General features: G+C 47.7%; 1 protein-coding gene and 1 pseudogene across 1 annotated transcript; one reads left to right on the forward strand and one right to left on the reverse strand.

Annotated features, from left to right (window-relative positions):
- Positions 1–460: 460 nt before the first annotated feature.
- LZTFL1 (leucine zipper transcription factor like 1) lies at positions 461–19,240 on the reverse strand. Its single transcript, XM_037129809.2, has 10 exons — positions 19,107–19,240; positions 13,497–13,621; positions 11,368–11,562; positions 10,151–10,211; positions 8,964–9,035; positions 7,049–7,114; positions 6,886–6,963; positions 4,819–4,995; positions 3,975–4,078; positions 461–904 (listed from the first exon to the last, which is right to left on the reverse strand). Exons 1-10 carry the CDS (start codon positions 19,107–19,109, stop codon positions 886–888), a joined length of 900 nt encoding a protein of 299 aa, XP_036985704.2. The 5' UTR covers positions 19,110–19,240; the 3' UTR covers positions 461–885.
- On the forward strand, positions 1,673–2,216 carry LOC119037136 (transcription initiation factor TFIID subunit 13-like; annotated as a pseudogene).
- Positions 19,241–27,122: the final 7,882 nt, after the last annotated feature.

The following is a 27,122-nucleotide window of genomic DNA, read 5'->3' on the forward strand; positions in this document are numbered from 1 at the left end:
GGTTCTGGGCCAGGTCCCCAGTAGGGGGCATGAGAGTTGCAACCACACACTGATGTTTCTCTTTCTCTTTCCTTTCCCCTTTCTCTAAAAATAAATAAACAAAATCTTAAAAAAAAATAAAACCATGGAAAATGAAACTGTGGATGGGGGGGCACTGTGCATTTATTCTGAGTCCAGATACTTTCTCAACTGTTGAAGTACAGGATGAACTTGACTCCTCCATCAGTTTTCTTGTAAGTTATGCTGCAAAAAAAGGCCTGAACCTCCAGTGATACAAACAGCACTTGGGTAGACCGAGGAAGTTAAATTCCCACGCTGTTTTGTTTTTTTTTTCCCACGCTGTTGATTTTCCTTGTACGTGGTAAATGTGTTGCCTATAATACATGGTCTTTACATTTGCAAAGAATTCATATATTTAGTGATTGAATAGAGAAAATAAACTAGGTTTCATTTTTAAAAATAAAGTTTATTTGTAATAACTACCTTTCATAACACTACACTTGCATTTGCCCTGCGGAATGCGTACAGGTACCGCTGGCTTTGGTACTTACTACAGAGGCGTACTCTCCACACTAATGCAGAAGGGCAGGACCTTCTTCCCACTCTAAAAGTCTCTTCTCTACTGTAAAGAATTCTCAGTGCATCTGAACTAAGACTCTGCAGCACGCGGCAGAGAGGAGTTCAGGACAGCCTCGCAGAATCAGGTTTTCTCTCTCCTCGACTGGACACCTGAAAACAGGCACTCTAGTTTGAAAAGGTAGAAGCAAAGTCTGAGTATTAGAAACACAGGGGATATAACCATCTGCTTCAGAACACATGCCCGAGGTGAGGAATAGCACGTAGGTTCATGTTCTGTACGGCAGCTTCAAAGGAAACCTTCAGTTTTTAGTCTTCAGGTTCATATCTGGAAAGAGATATATATTAAATTAAGAGCATAATATTGTAAGTCCTTTGTTGTTGTCATTGCTACTGAGTTTACTTAAAACATCTCCCAGTGCCCATTCCAGTAACATTGCATTTCCCCTTTAAATCACTGCTACGGTTGACATCAGACACACATGGAGAATTGTGCAGGTGACTCGGGGCATTCCAGGAGCAGGGAGAACAAACCAGTTAACTGCTGAGACACCCTCAGACTCAAGTCTCTGTATCTGGCAGTTAGATCCATGACAGTATAGAAGAAACTCAGTAATTACATAAATCATCAGACCACCACCACTAGTGAATTGCTATGTGGGTCAAGGATAACAAGCCCCCCTCTCAAAGGACAAACCTGACCTTCGACTCACATCCTAGCTGTTCCCATGAAACCCTAATGAAGGCAAAACATCAGCCGAATTCCCAGGCGGAACTGCTGACCACAGAGGTGCCCCTGATGAGCAGATGCCCCCTGGACCAGGACCGCAAGCACACTGCAAGTCCTGGGCCGGCCAGAAAGTCCATTGCATTTTTTCCATACAACTGCTCTAGCAGCGCTTAGCTGCCTTTAACTTCATGTGAAACAACTTCATTAGGTGTATCATGACAGCAGTCATATTGGTGTGAATTTTTAAAAAATGATCAAAATTGAATTTTTGTGCAGCCATTTTAATATTGAAGATGGAAGAAAATACACACCACTTTGGCATATCATACTTTGTAAGAAAGGTAAAAATTCAACCGAAATGCGCAAAAAAAAAAATTTGTGCAGTGTGTGGAGAAGGTGCTGTGTGACCGAATGTGTCGATAGTGGTTTGCAGTGGGCAGGGTCTACTGTAGGCTGGCCGGCGGGATGGTGGAGGAAGACCCCACTTATGAGGAAGAATGAAGAAACCGGAGGAGGTGCAGAAAGCAGGGTAAGAGAGCTTGTTGTTTTCTAAAGGATTCCAATGCAGGATGTACGGGTCTGGGGACGAGCGGAAGCCTTACCCTGGGTCGGTGGGTGGGACGCTGTTCCCAAGGCCATCACTGCCATGACACACAAGGCAGTGTCAGCTTCAAGACAAGGGTGGGTGCAAGGTGAAGACACCACCTTGATTTGAAAGGATCCAAGGAAATTTGCTAGAGGTTAAGATTTGCTTACTGTGAAGGAAGGATTGAAATGAGCTAGAAAAGCATTTGATGAAGCAAACCGGATCTTGACCACCTTTGTACTTTCTGGAGCTTCCTTATCTTCTGGGGAGACCATATATAAAAATAACCTGTATGGCTCGGGCTGGTATGGCCCAGTGGACTGAGTGCTGGCCTGTGAACCAGAGTCACCAGTTCAACTCCCAGTCAGGGCACATGCCTGGGTTGCAGGCCAGGTCCCCAGTAGGGGGCATGTGGAGGCAACCACACATTGATATTTCTCCTTCCTTTCCCCTCTAAGAAAATAATCTTAAATAAAACCCTGTATGTTTTACCTAGGAAAGCTGATAACTAGCCATGTAAGTGAGAGATGGAGAAGACACTGTCCCCCTTTCATTTTTGTGTCTGCAGTTTTGAAGTGGTGGCCGAGGCTCTGCCCACCTGCCGATACCACGGTACCTGAATCCCCTACTGGGTTTCAGTGACCGTGTGGAAGTTGAGGGACCTCGCAAACTGGTCTGAACAGTGACGTGGTGTTCACGTGTCAGGCGTATCTGAGCCACCGCGTCTCTGAGTTGAGACGTGACATCCAACACTACAATGTTCAGACGACAGTCCGAGAGGCCGTTAAAAGATAGTGAAATGGTTTGTGTTTCTTTCAAGGAGAAAATGATACAAGAAAATACCCTTTATGAGTAATAAAGATAATAATTAAGGTAATTATTCTTATACCTTCATCTTAAGGTAATAATTTAATATTCTTTCCTTCTAATAGAGGGATTTGGGGGAGGGAGAAACTCAGTTTCCCGAATGCTTCTGTGTTGGTGCCTTTTTGATTTAAAACTCTTTGGGATTATGATATACTGTTTGTCAGGTTTTAAGGGAACTCGTTTTCCCAGGTCAGATTTCTCTTCTAAATAAAAATAAAATTTTCAGTAATAGGAATGGCACTGCTTAAAAAGCTGATGGCGGCTAACCGTTTGGGTGGCATTTCACGGACACCAGTTGGTACCTGTTCACTGTGGAAACATGTTTGTGACTGAAACCCTATGGGGCCATGGAAGCCACTTCCTGGATCAGGATATACAGGTTTTGTGTGTATTTAGCTTGTTGTATTAAATTATTATCATGCTTAGCTTAAAATAAGGATTAAAATTGCATTTAGAGAGAAAAAAAGTGGTTTGCTAAATTCCCTGGCACCACTGACATTTTGGCCAAATAACTCTGTGCTGGGGGGCCGTCTCGTGCACTGGGAGATGTTCAGCAGCACCCCCGGCCTCTACCCACTAGGAGCCAATAGCAGGAGAGAGCTGACGCACTCACTCAAAGTATCCAAATCAACGAAGTCACTGGTGCAAATGAAAAAAGTAACGGACTTTCTGGCCAACATAATATGTGGTGGGAGCCATGACTGGGTGGTGAGTTCGCTCTGTGTGGTGAGTTCATGTAATGGCACTTGTCCCTGCCGGGGGACCACACGGCCAGACAGGGGACCCAGGTTCTGTGTGAGCACAGGCTTCTTGGCACGCTGCCAAGGGCCCCCATCTGCGTGGGTCTCACTCTCGCACCTCAATTCTCTCCTGAGGGCCCAGCACGACCAGGCCAGGGATGTGCCAGGACACCGTGCAGGAGGAATGCCCGGTGCTGCCCTGTGGGCTGGTTCCGTGCCACGTCCTGCCACCTGAACCCGCTGCCAAGAGCAGCCCACCACAGACAGACAGGTTGGTCTAGCAGAACCTAAAAACCCGGTGGGCGCTATAGACCCGAAGCTGCCGCGCTGTCCTTGAACGCAGGCTCCTGGGTCAGTGAGGGCGCAGCAGGCCACTGGCCTGCCCTCTCTGGACACGAGCTTCGGTTCACTGCAGAACAGCCGCCAACCCGGCAGGGAGGCAAATCTGGGAGGCAGGCGGGCCAGCAGGGCTTACTTTGCCAGTCTCTTCCTCAGGTCTTTGATCTGGTCATTCTTCTTGGTTAGAATCTCTTTCATGTTTCTGTACGCTGCTGTCTGCTGGAATTTCTTCTCTAATTCCTGCAGTGAAAAATTGAAGCCCAACACTAAGAAACAGGTGAGGAAAGAATAAGTATGATGAAAAAGTATGTTTTTTGCTCTAATCTTACTGATATTCTGCCTATATTATTTTGTAATTTCTTTAAAAAAACATATATAAAATTAAGAGTATCCAAACTTTAACAATACATTCTTTCAAACGAAAAGCCATTAAAATAGTAATATTTCTCCAAAAATAATGTCACCAAGTAACTCAAACACACTATGCTCCAGACACGGGAACTCTATTTGAGCCCGTAAACTAATTTTCAGGTATAATAAGCATGATCATTTTCCCAAATCCCAAAGCAGTGTCAATATTTTGGGGGGGATTTTTAAATTAGTTACCTCTCTGCTCTCAGACTCTTAAGTGTTTAATTCCTGAAGTGAACAACCCAGCCCACTACACAGAATCCTTTAGGAGTTAAAGTCACCCACCCCCCCCACCCCCCGCTAGGCCGGGGGAGGGACGGGCAGGGAGGGCGAGCCACCGTGGAAGAATCTTCTACTGCACAACAGGCAGGAGTGCAGACTTTCACCATCACAGGTACTTAGTGCCAGACAAAAGCATCTTAGTGACCAGAGACTACAAATCCTTAGGACACATGTTGGCTAATATCCTGAGAAAAACTGTGACTCTGCAGCTGTCCCACCTGCCCTTGGCCACACCCGTCCCCTCCACTGCGTCCACACCTAAGTGGACACTCACAGACCACGCTGACCTTTTCGGCCATGCTCAGCTGCTCCTGAACCCTGAGCAGGTCGTGCTTGGCTGTTGCCAGACTCTCCTCCAGGGACTTCTGGTTTTCAGTCCTGTCACTCAGCGTCTTCTGAAACTCACTCTTTAAAGTGGCAACTGTGTTTTCCAAGTCACTCAAGTCTTGGGCCTTTATAAAATCCTATGAGAAACCACACAGGATTGTAAGTTTGCGCTGACAAGCTGAGTAGTGGCTGTTTTAGGTGGTGAGTCACCGTCACCGGAGATGAAGGCAAGTGATGCTGCGCCACAGGCGTCCCCGGCTCTGGGGGCTGCCGGCCTCCCGCCCCAGCCGGGTGGGCCCTGGCTCGCCTTCGGCTCTCAGGGCACGGTGACCTGCATGGGGCAGAGCGCAGGGTACAGTACGACTTATGACCTGCTGGGATTCCAAAGAGAAAAGGAGAGCGCGGAGACCCCAGTTCCGACAAGGCTGTGGTGCATCTCAGAGTCTGGGCGCAAACGGGTTTTACTTTGAAGTCACATTTAAAAAACATCCCGGTGGCGCACATGAAGAATAAAATTAGTACACTTACATCTTAAATTTATCTTCCTCACTGTTTACAACAGAGTGTTAGGAGAGCCTAATTCACGCTCACTGATCTTAAGGTTCGCAAATTTACCAGGTCTAAGTCTTTCATACGAATGCACATGCACATTCCCATGTGCCGCCGTGATGCAGCGGCTGGATCCTCTCCCTGGGCCTGGTTCCGACTGAATAAAATTCGCAGCAGGAAGCAGCAGTTGTATTCATGTAACACGGGAGACGGGGCTGTGGCTGCCAGGTGTGAAGCAGCAGCAGTCACACCAACGAAAGCAAAATCCCTCACTCATGTCTGACCAGGTCTGGAAGAGCTGATTCCACTGCAGCTAGGAAGACACGTGTGTGGGTTTTGCTTTTGCCAAAATCTTAAAGGGAAAATTGGAGTGAAGTGCAAAAAGCTTTCAAAACAAATCCACCATCTAAAAATGTTTGCAACTATTTTACTTTTAGGAAATTATAAAGCTGTTCTGGAGGATTTAGCTCTGTTTTATAAATCCGTGGTCCTTGATATGTAATGATAGAAACTCGTATGTTATTTCCCTTTTTTTTAAGCCATAAAAAAAGTTCCTCCTATTTAAAAGATATCTACGGTAACGTCTGAGATGTGATTCAAACAAACTGGGGGAAGAAGCAGAGACAGACAGAGATGTCAGACAGGCCACGCCCGATGACCGGCGAAGCTGAGCGCCGCACACCTGGGGGTGCGTTCCAGTCTTCTCTGCTTTTGTGCGCACTTGACATGTCCCATAGAGAAGGTGTCACACAGCCTGAGGAAGTCGGTTTTGGGACTGTTCAGGAGACGTTTATAACGACAACACCACCACCAGGAGAGCCTGTGCTGCCGAGAGCACTTGGTTGGGCGGGCAGCGGGCGGGCAGCGGCCAGGCCCCAGGCCCGAAGGCAGCACCCGCCCTCCTCGAGGGAAGGGCCGCAGGAGCACAGCTGCGCGCACAGTGTTTGCTGATGGCCGAGCGGCACACGGAGTCGCACTCAGACGAGCCTGGACACCGCTGTGCTGCACAAGTACCAGTACATACAGGTGGAGGCGAAGCTCCGTGACAGGTGGACTGGTTCTAGTTTATCATCCACATGGAAAGCAACTAGTAAGTTTTATATGATAAAACCCACGCACAAATACGATGAACTAAAAACTCTTCCTTTCTTCATTTCCTTTTCCCTCACTGTAACTGGAATGTCAAACTGAAAGGTCAAAAACTTAAAAAAAAAATACATTTAAGAACCTCTTGCATACGAATGAGCTCCCGGGACTGGTGAGGTGTGATCTGTCCCTGGGCCTGGAGGATGGACAGAGGGACAGGCGCTGCTTCTTACCTGGCCTCTCCGGGACAAGGAGGTCCCAGGGCAGCAGGGCAGCGACAGGAGTGGCGGGTGGGTGGGTGGGGCATGAGGAGCAGTAGTGGGGGCATGACCCTGAACTCGTGACTCTAGCTAGGGAAAGTGGAGGGGGAGCCCCAGCTGCTTCAGCTTCACCTGCTGGTTTCCTTGCTCGAGCTGCAAACCGTGCAGTGCGCTTTCCAGCTTCGACTTCTCCTCCAGCGCAGCCGTAGCCTGGAATCAGGTGCAAAGAGAGCGCGTTCAGGACTCGGTCCATAAGCAGCTCTCCCCAGGCGTTCACGGGGTGTCTCTCAGTTACCTGTGTTTCGAGGGTCCTCAGCCTTGACTTCAATTTCTCGTTTTCTTCTTGAAGTCTTACAATTTCCTTTGTGAGAAAATCCAAGTTTTATTATTTTATCCAAAGTATCTGAAATTACTTGGTTCGTTAAAAAATTTAAATTAGCCCTGGCTGGTGTGGCTCAGTGGATTGAGTGCCAGCCTGCAAACCAAAGGGCTGACGGTCTGATTCCCAGTCAGGGCACAGGCCTGGGTTGTGGACCAGGTCCCCAGTAGGGGGCGCATGAGAGGCAACTACCCACAGATGTTTCTCTCTCTTTCTTGCCCCCTTCTCCTCTGTCTGAAAAAATATATAAAAATTTAAAAATAAATAAAAAATTAAATTAAACTTAAATTACCCAACAGATAAAAAAGCTGCACGTCGCGGTGACTGGTAACAGCCCAGTCTTGCCCAGCCCACCAGCCCGGCACCTGTGAGTCTCCTTTGGCCCTAAGACTCCTGGGTCCTTCTCTCCCGGTCTCCTACTGTCTTCAGCCCCCTGCTCTCAGCATTTCCCACCCCCCAGCCCTTCCCCCTAGCTGATCCTGCAACTCTCTGCTCTGTTCGCAGCCTACACAGTGCACCACTGCCACTGTCCTACAGCACAATCGTCACTGTCCTCGTACGCGGCCCCTGAGCCCCTGATGGAGCTGAAGTCAAACGCCTTTGCTTGTAAGCAGCTATGTCCCTGGGGTCACCTGTCGGCCCACCTGGTTCCTACTACGCTCTGGCACACGCATCGGCCCAGTCCCGTCCATGCGGGCCTCCCCCGGCCTCTGACTGTGGGACTGCGGCCTGTTCTGCCCCCTGCTGGCTGTGCCCCCTTCTCTTTCCTCTGACCCCTTAACCTGTCTTTACTCTTCAGCCTGGCTAGGGCACAGCCTTACCCAAGCCTGTCCTCGCCTGCCCTCACGCCCAGAACTGTGTCCCCGCCGGCCGTGGCAGCTGAGGCAGCAGGTTAGCACTGCCCGAGCCCGGGTTCCAGTGTGTTCATTCTCCCTTCTCGGTGAGACTGTGAGGTTTTTGAAGGCAGAAGGCCGGCGGTACACTGCTTTTTATCTAACGAGACCTAGCATAGTGCTGACAATACAGATCATGAAAAATACTTATCTGTGGATTGGTAATTAATTGGTATAAGCCTCTTAATGAAAATCCCTTCATTGTCGTGATGGGTTATAAACTGCAAACGCCCATCAATAAACGACGTCCAAACTTCCCTGTGTTTCATGTCACCACAAAGAGACGCGATCGGGAGCTGCTGCCCAGGGGACGCGCAGCACGGGGAACACACTGCTCAGTGACGGGAGTGACTGTGTACAACGCCGGGGGTGTCAGAATCATCGGAGGGACCATCGGGGGGACCACTCTGTAAGGGATATAGATGTCTAACCCCTATGCTGTACACCTGAAACGAATATAAATTAATACTGAACGTCGAAACAATTGTTTTAAAAAAGAGCTGCTTCGCCCTGGCTGGTGTAGCTCAGTGGGTTGAGCGCAGGCCTGTGAACCAAAGGGTTGCAGTTCAATTCCTAGTCAGGGTACATGCCTGGGTTGCAGGCCAGTTCCCAGCAGGGGACGCATGAGAGGCAACCACACACTGATATTTCTCTCCCTAACCCTTCCCCCCTAAAGATAAATAAAATTTTTAAAAAAGAAAAAAAAAAAGAAATAAATAAAAAAATTTAAAAAGCTGCTTCAGACTACCTGAAAGGTACATCCACCCTCTTCTGGCCTGCTGGCTGCCATTAAGCAAAACAACTACAAGGGACTAGCTACCCTCGGCGGCCAAAGCCGGAGCCAGCCTCCTGCTCCTCTGTTCCTCCTCTCCAGAGTCGGGAGGGCAACTCGAGGACGGAGCAGGGGGTCTGCGGTCCGCAAATGATGGCAACGTTACCTTGTTTAGGAGTTCCGCTGTTCCGCCTTCGTTAAGTGGGGCGAGTTTCGGCTTTGTGACATCTATGACGGGCTGAAATGGAACACGGAAACCAAACTGAAAGCACCACGTTGACTAAATAAATCCTGCACCATCTCCGAGTGCTCACGCTTTCTGAGTGGGGGAACCGCGCAGACAGGCCCACCGGGAAGTCAGCTCCACGGGGGGAGGGGGTTGTTCTCCTTGGTGTGCTCGGTTCTCTGCCGCGCGCCAGGGCCCAGTATAAATTAGACACAGACAAAACCCCTCCTCCCCGTACCTTTAGAAAAATACAGATGGAAGGAAAGAAGGGAAGACTAGCGGGAGGGATGGAGCTCAAAACCAGAGCAGGTATGAATCCTAATGTCTCGGGACTGGACTTTACACTGTGGGGGCAGAGACATCTTTTTGCATGAACCCAGACTCTGGAAAAACGTAGTACTGATGAGGATTGTGGCAACTACACTCCAGAGGAAGAGTAACTTGGCACGAATGTTCTGGCAGTTTAACAATGTGTACAAAAAACCAATAGCATCCATTCCCTTGGACCCAGAAATGTCTTAGCCAGAAACACAATCCAAAGGAGTAACTGGAAAATGGCTCTGGACGTGTATGTCCACGGGTTCTCTCTGGCAGCCCTTTACCGCCCGACACTGGGGATATTGACGGGGCAATGTTATGTGGTCACTGTGAGTGACAAGAATGATTAAAAAGAGAAGCAGCCAACTATTAGTACAGTCTCCACATGACAGGTAAGGAAAGTGACACTCAGCCATCTTGGGTAAACTGAAGGTCACGTAGCTTAGAATGCGCACCCAGGTGTGGCTAACCCCAAACCCACGCTCTGCGTCATCAGAGCAGAGGGCTGATATGGCTGGGAGCCAGGTGAACAGTGGGGAAGGGGGGGGAGGGAGGAGAGAAAGAGAGAGAGAGAGAGTGTGTGTGTGTGTGTGAGAAAGAGAGAGAGAGAGGTATCAAAAACACTTTTTCACAGTTGTTTACAAAGCTTTTCTTCTTTGCCTGAAAATCTGGGAGGGAGTTTTTAATCCTGCTCTAAAATCGAATGCTTTTCCTTGAGAGCTCTCACTTCAACCTTGAAATGCTCTGTGTAACTTGGGGATTTTAAAGACTGGCTGTTAACATACGGACTTAAAATGACCAGAAATTACCTTTTTATTGGAAGATGTAAATTCTGCTTTTTCAAATTCTGCAACTTGTTCTAATAATTCTCTTGAAGATAAAAGCAAATATAAATAAAAAAATATTTGAAATACATTTTAAATAAAGTCACACACACAACAGTAAAATCACTTGTACCGATTTATCCTAGGGCAGAGAGAACAGAGCAAGATGAACATTTCACCTGGTCAAAATCGGTCTTTAGTTACTAATGGTCAGGAGTCCAAACACATGGCCTTTACTTTGAATGGCCCGCAGCACCTAGAACATTCCACCTCAGTGTACCACGTGATCACTAGTGCTTCATTGTTAAGACAAGCATGCTCTGAAATCTGTGGTCAGCTCTGCACTTCCGAGGTGCCAGAGGGAGAGGTGAGCTTTATCACGTAATACAAATCGTTAGCAGCTAGACGTTCAAGACAAACTGATTTTAAGAGGAGCCTCGCAAAAACGGTTGTGACATCTACTGGAAAAGCACGGTACAGTCTCCAGAAAGACAGGTGGCTCAGGTGCCCGGCCTCATCACCACCCCAACGTGGGAAGGGCGGAGGGAGCTGACCCCCCCACCGTGGCCCCACCCCTTGAGGCCTCACTCTGCGCAGGCACCACGGCTGCACTTATGCTCTGGTAACAGTGTCCCAGGTTCAGAGGTCAGTCGTTCCTGATCTCTGGTGTGACTTTTCGTAGAATGGGTTTCAATTTTGCCGATATCACCATTATTTTTAAGAATTAGTGCACTGTTTGATAATGTTTAGAATATAAATTTTTAATGTTTCCTATTTTAAAGATAAGTGTATAATTCCCAATGTGATTATTGAGAAGTAAGCTTCCAATATTAGTCCAAAGTGATGGTATTTGAATGATTTTTTCAAATGTTTCATCATCTTTATTTCCGAGTCAACCTACCTGTAAATAAAGACTTCTTATGATACTGATCAGGCTAACAAAGACACTGTGAGGAAGAGTAACAGCCCCAAAAGCAAATCCATAAATCTCAAACACCCTCCCAGTAGCAGACACGGTAGGAGGGGGGACTCCACCAGCAGCACCTAAGAGGCCCCCAGGGACCAAAACCTTGCCACCGACTCACCCAGCTCTCCCGTACCAGCCCCAAGACAGCGAGGACAGCAGCGGCAAAGGCATTCGATGGCTATCAAGAACATGCCTGGGCTGCTACTGTCCTAATCTCAGGCACTGACTTTACTACCTGTTTTCAAGTTCAGAGATGTCTGTCTGCAGCTTGAGGTACCACTTCTCCGCCTGTGCGAAGAGCTGCCGCAGGAGCAGCACATTGGTGTGCGCCGTGTTGATGAGCTCAGACTCCACCTCACTGTGCACCACGGCCCGCAGCCCGTGCAGGACTTCCGAGACCTCGTCCGCAGTGAAGGTCTCCTCCACCAGCCTGGAACACAGCCGCGACACTTCGTTCGGCACGCATGGTGAACACTGTCCCCAAAGCACAGCGAAGAAAGCTGCCCCGAGCCCCCTCAGGTCTGACAGGGCTGCTGGGACCGTCTCTCTGGGAGCTGTCTTCCTCATTATGAAAGCAGGTCAAAAATAAGCTGAATTAAATGTTGTTGTCTATTTCAACAATTAAATTGTGGCTCATTTTTCAAATGCGGACATCCTTTAATACAAGTATGTATTCAGAGACGTTTCCCCAAATGATTTACTTTTTTCTTTAGTTTTCGAGTTTTTAAATCTTTTTTATTCTCCACTAAAATTCACCTCATTGCCCTGGCTGGTGTAGCTCAGTGGATTGAGCGAGGAGGGCCTGTGAACCAAAGGGGTGCTGGTCCGATTCCCAGTCAGGGCACATGTCTGGGTTGCTGGCCAGGTCGCCAGTGGGGGGTTACTTGAGAGGCAACCACACATTGATGTTTCTCTACCTATCTCACTCCCTTCCCCCTGTCTAAAAATAAGTAAATAAAATCTGTTTAAAATTCATCTTACCGTGATAATTTCAAAAGTCACCTGAAAGATGCAATTTTGCCTTTATTTTTATTATTTGTCTAGGACTCAACGCCCCCCCCCCCCCCAATATCCACTCTGAAACTAACTTCCCTTAGTTACAGCTGGAGGACCACTGACCATGCATCAGAATGAACATCCTCCTCCCCGCCTCCCACACGGAGCCTGGTTTGGGAGGGAACTCAGGGCCAGCTTCTCCCACCCCCGCACTTCAGAGACTGGAACGCAGGCGCAGAAGGTGGAGGTGACGTGCCCAACAGCTGGATCTTGGAGCAAGCTCCTGGGCACGCCTCCTCCTTCCGACAGACCGCTCCTCTCCCCACCTCCAGCCGCAGGTCCCCACCCCTCCAACGCTTGGAAGGGCAGCGTCCCAACCCAGCTCTGCCTTCTCCCTCATTTCCAAAAGGACCTAATGAAGGGAGGTGCACTGAAGTCCAGCCACAGTTATACTCGAGTTCGTATTGCCTGATTTAGCCAGCAGAGTTTAAATGCTGTGAAAAAACCAAAACTTGAACTATTTTTGATGGAAGTCCTGACTAAATATATTAACAATCTCACTATGTTCTTTAACAGAACACACCAAATCTGCTTTAAAACAACCTGCTTTTTTTTTGGCAACCCGATTTCATCCTTAGAACAGCGGTTAAGGTGCACAAAGTGGGTGACCGAGGACCTTCAGGGGCTGTCCCACGACTGCCTCGCCCACTGAACGGCTGCTCTCCCCTGCTGGGGGCTGGGGAACCAGACAGCCAGATCAGAGCAGCGAATGGAACAGCTAGTGGTTGACACCTAAAGGTCTCTGCTGCCCAGGGAAGTTCATGGCTTTATGACAGGTGCAGCTGTCTGGAGGGGTTTTTCAGGAATGTCTTACCCCTGCCGCAGCCTCACTCCAAGGTAATCTGGTCTCTCTATTATTCGGTCCTTTTCTTTGGTTTCTCCAGTATTCGCAAGATCAAACGTCAATTTTCCATGGTCTGTTTTCTCTGCTTCTAATTCTTCAATGTGAACTGCATGGGTGTTTTCTTGCAAACTGTCATATCTTATGGGTCTACTCTCTTCATTAATAACTCAGGTAGTTAAAGTTCTGGTATCTTCAATACAAGCCTCTCATTAGCCCATAAACGCTTCACGACTTCCCGATTGCCCTTTGGAAACACTGCAGCCCCCGAGCATATGTCCTGCTGGACACAGGCTGCTCCCACCACAGTTTGAGGGTCACAGACCCCCGAGGCTGTGCAGCTGCTTGGGGAACAGCCGACCCCAACAATCCCGGCAATGGTCTGGACGGCCTCTCCCACAGCACCCCGCACTGGCCCCCAGGACGGGTCCTGCTTCCCACTGGCTTTCCTTACAGTCTTCTGATACCTGCTCTCCTTGAGGTCTTGGAAGCAGGAATCTACAGTTTTGAGTCTCAAGCCTCTTCTTGACCGAGCGAAACGCATATAATTAACAACTTCATTTTGATGGTGCTCATTTAGGCCCAACTCTGCCTGAAAGAGAGAAGTAATTTCCTTGTCAGTCTTGCGACTGTAATAAAGGAACCAACCGTGAAAATACAGGCTGTGCTTGGGCGGGGCCTGCTGGGCGTCCACTCAATGCTGTTCCCCCATCTCCCCACGTACACGGCTGCCCCACGAGGGACACTTCCCAGCCCTCCTTGCCATCAGGCTCGGCCACCTGACTACGTCTCAGCAATGGCTGTCAGCAGAAGACATGAGGGCTACTTCCAAAGCCTGGGCCTTAGGACAGGGGCAGGGCCTTGCTGCACCCCACTTCTCTGACCCATGGAGGGCATGGTGACTAGGCTGCACCACGCAGACAGCAACCAAGCCCTAGGGGTCGGGGAGCAGTGAGATGGGCAGAGAGAAATCAACTTCTGTATTCTTTAAGCTGCTGTTTTCTAGGTCTCTTTTGTAGCCACTCGACCATACCCTTTTTAACACAGCTTTAAAAAACAGATTTGGTTTTGACAGAGCCGTTAATTGGTCTTGATTTTAAACCGTGTAACAGCTTGACAACTATGAGCTAGAGATTAATGAAATTCTTTTCATTTCATAGCTACACTGAAACTTAAAGAGAATGATAAAACTGAACATCTTATGTAGGGGATTATATTAGTCAGAATCATTTTTATTTAAAGGATAACTTGAACTATCACAGCCTTCTTAGGGGAGACAAAGGTATCACTTCCGAGCCTTTTTTAGGCTTATCCCTCACTCTCAGCATACAGGGTTGCCTCCAACTTTGTAGAGGCCATCACCAAGGTCATGGGGCATGGTCTCCTTCTCCACTTCTCCAGTCCCTCACCAAAGCTTTTCTGTATTCGCACCCATCTGCGCCTTGTCCTGGCAGTCTCAATTTCTTTAAACGTAAGTCTGCAGGAGCCAAGACCTTGCCCATCTGATTCTGAGACATGCCCAGTACTTCTCAGAGTGCCTGTCACGGAGCAGACATGTGCCCAACAAATGAATTTAAAGAGTGTTGCTCCTTTGGAAGATGGAGGCATAGGTGGAGATGCTGTGCTTCCTCACACAACCAAGTTTAGAGACAACTAAATATTAGCAAAAGAAAACACAGCCAGAACACACAAAATTGAACTTTTCGGAAGTCTGTTAACAACAAATTCTTCAGCCTGACCGGTAAGAGGGGCGAAACCAGCAGCTGGAGGAGCAGGGTTGCACAGGAAAACTCGGTCAGATGGACTCAGGCGCGCGGAACCCAGGTGCAGGGTTGGACCTAGTAAGCGACTGAGCGAGCTACTGGGGAGAAACAGCAAGGGAGCAGGGCTGCGGGTTGACTGTGGTCGCACATCCGTGCGTGGATAGACAAGCGAGGGAGTGGGCGACTGGAGGGGAGCCAGCAGGCCCCAGTGGCGAGCAGCAGCGGAGGGCGCCATTTCCCCGCTCTGACCCCACCTCCACATACAGTGTCATAACCCAGCGACCTGAGTGGCCCTGCCTTGGTGAACCACCTAAGGCCCTGCTCCTCACCCAGCGGCAAGAAACAGCAGAGGGCCCCGCCATTTCCCTGCTCTGACCCCACCTCCACATACAGTGTCATAACCCAGCGACCTGAGTGGCCCTGCCTTGGTGAACCACCTAAGGCCCTGCTCCTCACCCAGCGGCAAGAAACAGCAGAGGGGGTCGCCATTTCCCCGCTCTGACCACACCCCCACATACAGCATCACAACCCAGCAACCTGGGAGTCCAAGGCTCCCCTCCTGGTACTTAATGGGTGTGAACAGACCAAAAATGACTCAAGAAGATCTCAAAGCCCCAGAGCCTATAAATCTAAGCGATGAAGAAATAGCAAAACTCTCTGACGCAGTTTAAAACACTGGTGGTCAGGATCCTCACAGAACTGGTTGATTATAGCCACAAATTAGACAAACATATGAAGGCGAAACTAATTGAAATGAATGGAATTACACAGAAAATCAATAGCGATGAAAAGGAAACTAGGACTCAAATCAATGGAGTGGATCAGAAGAAAGCAAATAATGGCCAAACAGAAAAGAGTGAAGCAAGAATTCAAATAAATGAGGAGAGTCTTAGGAACCTCCAGGATATCTTTAAACGCTCCAACATCCGAATTATAGGGGTACCAGAAGGGAGAAAGGAACAGCCACCAGTGGAAAACTTATTTGAACAAATAATAAAGGAGAATTTCCCCAATCTGGCAAAGGAAATAGACTTCCAGGAAATCCAGGAAGCTCAGAGAGTCCCAAAGAAGTTGGACCCAAGAAGAAACACACCAAGGCACATCATAATTACATTAGCCAAGATTAAAATGAAGGAGAGAATCCTAGAAGCAGCAAGAGATAAGGGGACAGTCACCTACAAAGGAGTTCCCATCAGACTGTCAGCAGATTTCTCAAAAGAGACCTTACAGGCAAGAAGGGGCTGGAAAAAGGTATTACAAGTCATGAAAACCAAAGACCTACACCCAAGATTGATCTATCCAGCAAAGCTTTCATTTAGAATGGAAGGACAGATAAAGTGCTTCTCAGATAAGATCAAATTCAAGGAGTTCATCATCACCAAGCCCTTATTATATGAAATGCTAAAGGGACTTATTTAAGAAAAAGAAGTTAAAAAAAAAAACATGAACAGTGAAAGGACAGCAAACTCACAGTTATTAACAACCACACCTAAAACAAAAGCAAACTAAAAGGACAGCTAGATGAGGAGTGGAAACATAGAAATGAAGATCTCAAGGAGGGTTAGCAACAGGGGAGTGGGAGCAGGAGAAGGAGGGAGAAGGTACAGAAAATAAGTAGCATAGACAGTAGATAGAAAATAGATGGGGGGCAAGAATAGTATGGGAAATACAGAATCTAAAGGACTTGAGACACATGGTCATAAACTAAAGGGGGGTAATGGTGGGGATGGGGGTAGGATGGAGGGGAATGAAGGGGGGAATAGAACTGTAATGGCATAATCAATAAAAAAATAAATAATTAAAAAAAAAAAAAGAATGTTGCTCCTTTGAAGGTCGTTCCTCATCAGGCCTTACTGGTTCTCTTTCAAATTCTTGGGGGACTTTTATTTAACCAGTTGTTCCCCTTCTTGACACTCTATTGGCTGCTTCTTCCTTTGAGACTAAGGAGAGGACTATGTATACAAACCTCATTTGTGCTACAAAACAAAACTTGAGCTTCTCTGTAGCTACTGCTGCTTCTCTCTGCTTCCCTTCTACTCCCGCCATCCCCAATCTCTTATCTAGTCCTTAAACGTGCATGCCAGTCAAATTGCTTTTGTGAAGCTCACCAGCAACCTCTTAGTTATTATACAAATCCAACCCCATGGCTGATGCCTTGTTCTCAGCTGGCCTGCTCCGTTCTTTGGCCGCTAACCCCACCTTTCCTTCTTGATCTCATGTGTAGGCTCATCCTCTCGGGCTTGTCTCTTAGATATCCAGATTTCCCAGGGCCCTGCCCTTGGACCCTTGCTCTTCTCATTCTTTCTATATGTGTCCCCTAATGACAAATCGATCTCAAGGTTTCAAGGTTACCTGTATGCCTGACCCTCAAGTCCAAGATGCTGACCTACAGGCGTATGTCCCCAGCTGTGGATGAACAGCTCCACCAAGTCTTTTTCTTTCCCCCACTGTTTTCAATATTTCTACAGTTTGAGATGTTAAAGCTTCATAATTTAAGAACTACCCAAGAATTCATAATGTGCCTAATATATGGTGCCTTGCGCAGGTTAAACGCCTGTTCCTATCTGGTAACTCTATTCTCTCCTATCAAGAAGAGTTAAGAATGTCCTAAGACTAAGAAGAAGAAAATTACTCAAACTGAGAAGGATGAACTTTAGGACAAAAGGCAGAAAAGAAAAGTTCCTGTCAAATGGAAGGGCACGAAGGAAGGGAGCAGAATGAGCAGCGGAGTTCAGCGGGAGACAGGAAATGGCGTCACAAACCTCTGCTTCCCCGCACGCACGCATGTTCATGACACGCACAAGAGTCAAATCATTAGAGAAAAAGGCACAGGCTGACGCGTGGAACAAGCAGACGCAGCACTGGGGTAAAAACCAACTTTAAGTCTAGCTGTGCAATTATTTGTGGCCAAGCCACTTAACCTCAGCAACACCAGTTTTGCCAGCTGTTAAATGAGAGGTAGATATGATGATCAGCTCTAAAATGTTTGGAAATAATGGGAAATATCCAAATAAAGAAGTTGGAATGTTTGACTTCTGTTGCAGAAATATTTTATTAAAATAATACTAATAAAAACCTAAAAACATACAGCAAGCACCCTACCAGAGCATCGCCAAGCTAGTGTCTTTGCACTGTGCCGTAAAGCAAGGGAAGGAGAGGCAAGGGTATCAGAAATGGTTCCCTGTTCCTGCCTAGTCTCAAAAAACCCACATACAATTTTGCCATCAGAAGTGTAAAAAATTTAATGATAAAAATGAGCATACACTAAGAAAATTCAACATATATGGAATGCTTACTATTTTAACAGGCTCTGCGCTATTTATTTTATACACATTCACTCATTCATCATTTTAACAACCCCAGTTTAATTATTACTGTATCTTTTATTTTCTACTGATGAAACTGAGCCTCAGTTGTTAAGCAAATCGACAGAAAGGAACGACAGAAGACAGAATGGAAGTAGATGTCATTTTGGGGATGTGTGTGTGAGACATCACCATCAGTTTTTCAACTTGAACTTGATATTTTATTGAAATCAAGCATGAGTGGGACAGGCTCTAAGATCAAGAGCGGTGGGGAGTGGTCGGCCTTGCTCAGGGCTGTACTGGAAACTGCAAGAGCATGCTTGGATTAGAGCGCGGGTGCAATGAGGGATTCTGGTTGCTGAGGTATTTCAGCATCTCATTTCAACGGGGCTCCCAACGCCGGTGTCATCCCTTTTCCGAACACTTCAGTACTGTGCAATGTTCTAAAGTACTGTTTTAGCATACAGGAAAATGGGCCTCTTTTCAACAGATCAAAACAAATGTTACCCAAGTTCCCTCAGCTGCAAAATGAGGGGCTTGGACTCTGACATCAGAAAGCTGGGTTCAATCACGTTCTCCCTTCTTGGCTCTTTAACACGAATTGCTTATGCTGCCAAAGCGTGTGTGCATATAAAAACTTGGCGTTTTTCTAAGCGAATGAGAACCCTGTCCTTCGCCTTCTGCTCGCAGCAGTCGGGTCCCCCCACCCAGCTCGCTCCATTATCGCCCACGAGGTGTGACCCGGCCCTGGTACCTCAGCCAGGGGCGAGAACTAACGCGACGCAGCGGTGCGAAGCTGCTAGGGGAGGGCTTCTTCACCAAAAACTGTCCCGAAGGGCTTCGGACGGGGTTAATTGAGTCCCGGCAACCGGCGAGGCCCCTCCCCCCCCTCAGCGGGCGCAAACCCGTTGCAAATCAGGCCATCACTCCGCTGCCCTGCTCTGCGTCTCCAGCCCCGGCCAGCGCCCACTACTCGGCGCGGTGCGGCGCCAGTGGGCCGGCTACTCACCATGGCTGCGCGGGAGTTGGCAGCCTCCGTGAGAAGTAGAGGCCAGGCGGAGCCCCGCTCAACCAGAGGTTGCCAAAGGAGAACGGACCACAGCAGACCGGGAAGGTGGGAAGGTTGTTTAGAAGCCTCCGGTTGCTAATAGGAACAGAGGCACGTGACCCTGGAATTGTGTAGTTTTATTGGTCCTTAAGGTCACGTGGTAGGAAGTGCCCCGTGACCTGCCGGCCTCCGCTAGCGCATTGGCTTCCAGAGCCCGGAAGTCCCCCCTTTCCGCGCCACGCTGGCTTTGTGGGCTGGCCGCCGTTGCCAAGGGTGACGGGAGGCGAGATTTTTTTGCCCCGAGACTCTACCCCATAACGTTCGGTGGAGCCTGGAGTCGGATGGCTGAGGAGGGCTTATCCCTCACTTTTCGCAGTGTGGCGCTACCGAGGGCCAGGGCCACGGCTCCACGGCTGCCCGACCTCTTGACGGTCTCCGGAGACACCGGACGCCTCCCCGCCCAGACTCTACGCTCCAGGAGTTCCTACTTGGCCGGGATGGGCCGATCCACTAGTGATGCCAGGTTCCTCGGCAGACCTTTGAACGACCCTCTCTCCCCATCCCGGCACCCCCTCCCCTTTTCTTCTTTATATTTCTGGTTAAAAAAAAAAAACGAATATAGAACATCCTTTGTTAAAAAAAATTCTAACGAAGTTGATGAAAGACCAATGAATTTCAAGCTAATTATGCTGAAAATCACCAGAGAGGCATGTTGAAAGAACACTTCGTGGCCCGACCCCCAGAAATCCAAGTCTAGTTTGGGTCTTTCGAATCTGCCGTGTTACTAACATTCCAGGACTGATCACAGACCACTCTTTAAGAAACACTGTCCCAGAAGAGCAAAGGTGTAGGATGACATAGACTATTGCACATACTGGGCTCCTGGGGCTAGCCATGGAGTGGGCATAGGCCATTGAGTAGGTATTTCTGCAGCCTCCGAAGACAGAAACTTGAGCAAGATGCACTCACTGGAAAGGCAGTGAATCAGCTGAGGAGTGAGCTCAGCACATGGAATAAGGAGCATAGAGAGGGGAGCTTTCTGAGAATCTGGGGCACTTCACATTGAGGAGAGGTATTTGGTTGGCATTAGCCCTGACTCATGAACAGATACAGTAACTTAGATAATGCTTTTTGGTTTGGTGTTGATTTTGGCCACTACAAAGCACAACTTAAAATGGATCACAATTGGGACCTGAAAGTCTAGAATGGATTTTAAAGATCTTGTCCCATCTACTTACCTTATGGTTGAAGAGACTGAGAGCAGGGGTCACATGTCCAAGACCTCGGGGCTGGGTGGGGACATCTGAAGCCTGTGTGTGGGACGGAACTAATACAAATAGGTTTTCAAGAGCAAAACCAGAAAGCAGATGTGGACTATTCTGGGACAGTAGGTGTAAATCGTATTCTAGTTTCAAGAATTTCATTTTTCTTTTCATTTCTTGCCACATTCATTTTATACAGTGTGATAGATCAAGTTATGTTCACAGCTTAGTTTCCCAAGAACTGAGCTCACTACTTTTTAAACTTGAAACTTCCATCGTTAGAACAAAGTGGCTGCTGTTAAATTCTGTAGAATAAAGCTAATTTACAAAGGGGTGTGGCTTTCAAAGAGGCGTGGCCATGAAAACATGTTTATTAATTACATGGTAAATTGGAAATAATTAAACTAGATAATTTTCAATTCAGACAAAGTAAGAGCTAGAAGGAAACAGTATTTTCAGATGAGGAAAGGCAGTGCAGAAGAGTAAAGGTCTTGTCCAGTAACAGAGGCTGGCAGAGGCAGGTCTGAAATCCTAATCTGATTACTGGTGAGAGTTTCTTGACCATTTAGGCCCATCCAAATATAGGTGACAGGGCTTATCTTCCAAATTTACTCCCACCTCTCAGGATGTAAGGCCCCTCACCCTCTGTGTAGGGGGGGTTATGAATGTCCCATGATTTTTGAAAAGGGGAGGAGAGGCAGTTTGCCAATTTGGATGGGGCTTCAGGAGTCCGCTCAGGTGATCTCAGGATGGTATGTAGGCAGTTGCCATGGCTGGAGCAGTCTCGGGCATGAAGGGTGGTCTGGGGGCATTGGCCTGGCTACGCCCAGCTTCACCTTGGCCTCTATGGGACATCGGGGCAAAATCTTTGTCCCCCTGCCAGCGCTGTAAGGGCAGACTCTCAGCCGCTGCACTCCATCATAGCCTCCTCCAAGTTCAGTTAAATCTCCACTTTGCCCTGCCATCTCTCACGTTTCTGTTCAGTGAGTGTTTGTTGAACTTGATAATAAGAGTTGCCATTATTTAGTGCCTACTATGGGTGAGACATAGTCCATTCCAGTAGTTGATCCTCACCATCTTCTTTCTTACTGCAATTGATATTCATGGGATTCACGTAGAGATAAGGTGACTTTGCTAGGTGTTACGGATCCAAGGTAAAGAGAGAATTTTATAAGCACTTTTATGACATTTGAGAAAATAAAGTTGTCTACCAATTTGCCTTTGTAAGGGAACTGAAGTGTTATTTTCTTACAGGCAAACTCCTGTGCTTGCTGCAGGGTGACCAAAGCAGAGAATGGGGGATGCAAATGTTTTCTTTGTGAGTATGTTTGCGGCTTGGGGATTTTTTTTTAAAGTTGTTCTACAAAGCTGCATCAGCTAGTTTTAATTTAAAATCCTATTTTAATCTAAAATCTTCTGCACCAAGGATGCTGTATTACTTCCAGCCAATCTACCCAGCTGAGCTGAATGTTGTTACACAAGCTGTCTAAATAAAATGTCAGTAAAAATGAACATGTACTCTGGTCTTAAATTGATGAATTTGGCTCACAAAAAGGCTGAACTTGTGCTTTGGGTTGTTTACTAGCTTGAGCTGACCACCAAAGCAAACCGAGCTGTGAGCGAGAACATTTCCACCCTATTTTAGGAGTGAGCTTCTTTGTCTCACTCTATTTTTTTAGAATTGTGGTATCAATGTTGAAAATGGGTGTGCGTGTGCATGTACGCGTGTGCATGTCAGTTTGAAAGGTGTGAATGGGAGGCATACAAACAAGACCATTGAACACCTCTTGGTGTAATTCAACATATATAAAATGAAGATCAACTGTGTGATTTTGGATTATTAGAAAATGAGGCTCTTAGGAGTTTGTAAGTTACCAGTCATAACGGCAAGACCATCCATTTCAAAGTGTTTACCAGCTAATGTAGGCAAAGGAGGAATTGCAAAGTGGTCACGGTCTTCTTAGTAGTGTTGACAGAATGACTCTTTCTGCCACTATTCTCAGAGTCCCCTTTGTGTACAAGCTCCTTCGGCCACGGTAAAAATCCAAGGTGGGGCAGTAGAGGGACTCAGAAGGCCTAGGTCTCTCTACTCTACAGGTCTTTGGGTGAGATGGGGGAAGGGGACTAAGCTGAGGCTTTACTTAGGTGAAAAGAGAAAAGACTTTTAAAAGCAGAAAAGTCTGCTTTTTAAAAAAAATCTTCTTTTTAAAGAAGAAATTAGTATAGGAGGTACCCAGAAAAGGCAGAAATCTTGAAGGCCTGTGGGAAGGAGGGCAGTTTGAACAAGACTGAAGTGGGAGTAGGTGGAAATGGTGAGAGAAAAATCATTTGGCGGGTTGTCTGGGAGGAGGCAAAGCCTTCGGAGTACGGCGCCTTGCATGTCCTGGAATCTGCCCCATCTTCTCCAACCCTGCCCAGCTGCAGTTGAGAAAGCAGCCAAGACTTTAAAGAAGGGAAATCCCAGGGCTGAAAAAGCTTTTGTGGGAGCTATGGCATTTTGGTGGCTTTCTGGTAGCAGGAGGCCATTTTCAGTTCTTTGCTGTTTGTTCCCTCAGTTGGTTGGTTTCAAAATGCCCCAGTGACCTGCAGAGTGTTGGAGGGTGCTGACAAATTAGATTAGTAAAATCACCATCCCATGCATTAAAGGAGGTCAGGCAAGGAAGTGGTTCACCATAAAACACTGCCAACTCCCTTTGAGATGGGGTGGAAAATGCTAATTCTTAGCCCAAAAGATAGATTAGTTTCACTGATAAATCTCTACACATTAAAAACCTTCGAAGGAAGCAAATAAATCATCAAAAAGTTAAGCCTACGTAAAAACAAGTCCAGAATTGGTTGTGAGGGATACCTTCCTGTAAAGTACAAGAAAAATGTACCGTGAATATGGTGACATGTGACAAATCCCTGTCCCTCACCCTCACATGCATATACACATTTGTGTTAGACCCACAAATTCCGTCCATGGAAAATGGATACATGAAAGGCACTGTAGGGAAGGGGGCAGCGAGCAAGATGGCATTTGTCCCCTTCACCCGTAGCCTTATAATCAAGTCAAGGGGAAAAAAGCAAGCTTGCAAAACCATCTCAAAGCACACAAGAAGTGGCATGGGTCAGAGAAGGATGAGTCACCTTGACCGAAAGTCAAGAGAAGTTCAGAAGGCAGTGGAATCGGGGCTTGGCTTTAAAAGGTGTGTGGAAGAGCTGGAGGTGGCCATGATGATTGTGAGGGAGTGAAGGTGGCCCTGAGCCACAGGCCAGAATTTTCATCAGGTGACACAGGAGAAGCACCCAGGGATATACATTTAGATTTGTCATTGTTGCAAGTTGCAGAGAGATAGCTAGGGTTGGACTACCCGAACCAGTCTTATGCAGGAAGACGGGCCTCCTAGCTCTGTGATCCTCGCTGAATGTCCGCTGGCCCACTGTCCATGTAGAGGTGTCCACCCAGTGCATTCCAGCTCAGAAAGCAGAAAGCTGACTTAAATTTGCTCAAAGTGTTGCCTACCAAGGTAGGATGCTTTGGAAGGTCTGAATGGCCCAGTGCAAGCTGTGTTCATGAACGGAGGTTTTCTCAATGAGACGGGTAAAGAGAACGAAGGAAACATTGTTCTTAGTATACACATGTTTGTCTTTTCCACTACTACATTTCAAGCTCCTTGATGGAAGGAGTCTTTATTTTATGATCAACCTGAGCCCTCCAAGCAAGGGCGGGGCCATAAAAAGCCGAAAGATGGTAGAAACAAGGTCCCTGCTCTCCCGGGTCCTAACTGGGTAGTGGGAGAGCGACCCACTGGAAGGTCATCTCCACATAATGTGTTCACCTCTTGGGAAAGCAGGTAAGGGGCGCTTAGCTCAGTCTAAGGCTCCAAGGTAAGCACTGAGGAAGATCCCCGGGTGGAATCTTGAGGGGCTGGTAAGAATGAACTTGGAGAAGCAAGGTAGAGAGGGCAGAGAGAACAGAAACCTGAAACCGCCTGGCTTGTGAATCGCTAACAAACCCCAAGAGTGTAAATATTAGGTTAGCATCTAGTTTTAGGAGTTGATGTTGCCAAAGATGTCACTGCTTTGCAAAAAGTATTGGTGAATGCATAGGTAGGAAAACCTCTGAATCCTTCACTCACTCAGGCACACCCGAGGTCAGTGACGTCTGTCTCCTCCCTGTCTTACTGTCCCTGACGATGGCCCACAGTGCTGAAATCTTTTTTTAAATGTTCACTTGAGTATATGTTTATTGATTTTAGAGAAGAAAGAGAAGGAGGGGGAGAGAGAAAGAGTGATTGATCAGTTGCCTCCCATACGTGCTCCGACTGGGAATTGAACCCACAACACTTTGGCGTACAGGATGATGCTCCATCCAACTGAGCCACTGGGCCAGGGTGCAGTGCTATAATCTTGAACTCAGAAGAGACCCTCTCTGATCACCACCGCCAGCTACCCGAGCACTGCGCCAACTCCTTCCTTAAGCCTCCTCGCCTCCGACCTGACGGCCACCGACCTGTCATCTTCTGAACATCCTTCTGCTCTGTTGTCCCTTCTCCTTGACTCACCCCCCTGGCCCCCAGGTCCAGACCTCCGTGCCATCGCTCAACATGAGAAGTTACTGTTTCTCATCAGGTGACTCTCACCAGCTGCCCATTGTTTTTTTCTTGCTCCCAACCCGGAAAAGTCACATAGCTACAGGATTGGCTTTATAGAAACATTTGGACTCCCCCCACTTCCTCTGGGCTTTCCAGCTGCTCAGACCTCCTGGGTCAGCTGCTGCTCCCCCTCGCCCAGTGGCTGTCTTCTGAAGTGTTCCCAGTCCTCACGCATTCACCCCCTTCCTCCTCTTCAAACGCAACAGGAGTTGACCCCCTTTCTGCTTTTCTAGAAGGGTTAGCTCCCTGATGTTCCTGCTCCAACCCAGTCACCAGCAAGCCAGGAAACACTTCCATATCGTCACCACTCAGTATTGCCCAGAGCACGGGGAGGGAGGCCTTCTTAAACCTTCGGGGGAAGGGCAAAGTAGTCTGGCTTTCTCGTTGGTGAGCGAACTAGAAATTAGTATCAAAACTGAAAATGCACACACCCTTTGACCCAGTGATTTGCCTTTATGCCTAAGGCTTTATTTAAGAAAAAACAAGAGCTCCAGAATGCGTGCACAGGGGCGTTTACCTCGGTTTTGGTGTGGTGAAAATCTTGAGATCGTTCAAATGTTCTTCTTTGGAGGAGAATGACTAAATGAATTATGCTGCGATAATGTGGTATTTTCTGCAGTTGTCAGAAAGAACAAGGAAGAATCCATGTGCATTGACATGGAAAGGTAGGTAATAAAGTGAAAACATCAACTTGGAGAATAGTCGTCCTAGTAAGATGCCGCCTCCTTAGCTGTAAACGCACACGTGACCAATTCAGAAACACGGAGCAGTGAACACCGCAGCCCCAGACCCGGGCAGGGGTAACAGGAGGTGAGAGGCATGGGAGGTGGTTGATCTCTACTTTATACATGTCTGTCACTTGAATTTCTGTATGAAGCGGGCTTTACTCTTATTTAATGATGTAAAGAGAAAATAAAAGCCGACGCGAAAGCACCTTTGGTTTCCTTTGCCGTTGTTCATGTGCTCACCACAGCGCCAGCACCTTCTGTGTGAGGACCAGGCCCAGTTTCTGTTCTCCCTAAAGAAGAAACGAGGCAGACACTTCAGGTCGCACGAGAGCTGGATGGAGACCCCTGGAAGGGCCATGCCGTTTCTTTAGTCTGCACTTCAAACTCTACTGCTGGCATCTGGACACTTTCACTCTGGTTCAGGCCTCCGTTGTCAGCTTTTGCCCCTTTCCTGCAGCTGGCTGAGCAGACCCAGGCTTTCCATATTGGAGGTGAGGTGGGTGGAGCCAAAGGGAAGACTGAACTTGCCATTGGTTGATGGTTTCACAACCTCTCAGAGCAGGAATGGGGGGCTCCAAATCAGGGGGGCTCCAAGGAGACTCTGGGCTCTCATCTTATCTTCTAGAATGCCCACGCACCTTCTCCTGGCCCTACTGATTCTCGAGAGGAGCTCGTGTTCAAGGCAAACATGATTCAGTTCTCACAGTCCCACCCAACCCCTTCTACCTTTGCTAGGACTACACTTCATCCAAGTATCCTTTAAGATTTTTTTTTTTAGCTCCTATATCTTTATTCTCTTACTCTGTCTTTGGTCCTCAGTTTACAAGCATGCTCAAGTCTCCCCCAAATTAAAAATGAAACAAACAATGACCAACATTAACCCCAAACCAACACTTCCTTTGTCCAAACTTTTTCCTTCTCTCTCTTTTTGGCTAACCTCCTTGAGAGAGCATTCCCCCTTGCCAGCTCACCCTTCACCTGTCAGTCACCCTGCAGTCTGGCTTTTTTCTTCTCCTCCCTCCTAAAACAGTCTCCCCCAAAGTCACCAGATGATCCCCCAAGTTACCAGTTGCCAAATCCAATACTTCACCGCAGTCTGTGTTGCAAGATTTCCCAGTAAGGACTCCCTCCTTCTTCACCTGTTCCTCGGCTTCTGCTACTCTCCTCTCTCCTTTCGGCTGCTTCTCACTCCCCGTGGCTGGCTGGTGTCCGTTGGAGGCTTCTCCTCAGCTGCTCTGCCTGAGCACTGTCCCCTCCTTTTCTGCTCAGTTCCATTTATCCCCAGGGTTTCATCTGTCGTGTATGAGGATGACCATCAAATGTGCACCTTCAAGCCATGCTTCTCACTTG

This window comes from Artibeus jamaicensis, unplaced genomic scaffold, assembly GCF_021234435.1.
Source record: "Artibeus jamaicensis isolate MK-2021 breed Jamaican fruit bat unplaced genomic scaffold, CSHL_Jam_final contig_519, whole genome shotgun sequence".
Taxonomy (NCBI): domain Eukaryota; kingdom Metazoa; phylum Chordata; class Mammalia; order Chiroptera; family Phyllostomidae; genus Artibeus; species Artibeus jamaicensis.

What these genes read in the sequence shown, in the direction of transcription:
- LZTFL1 (XM_037129809.2), bottom strand. An exon ending in CAAGACCTCAAGGAGAGCAG is followed by an intron (nt 11,563 to 13,496) that starts GTATCAGAAGAC and finishes GCTGTGTTCCAG; the next exon opens with GCTGGTGGAGGAGACCTTCA. An exon ending in TTACATCTTCCAATAAAAAG is followed by an intron (nt 9,036 to 10,150) that starts GTAATTTCTGGT and finishes GTTCCATTTCAG; the next exon opens with CCCGTCATAGATGTCACAAA.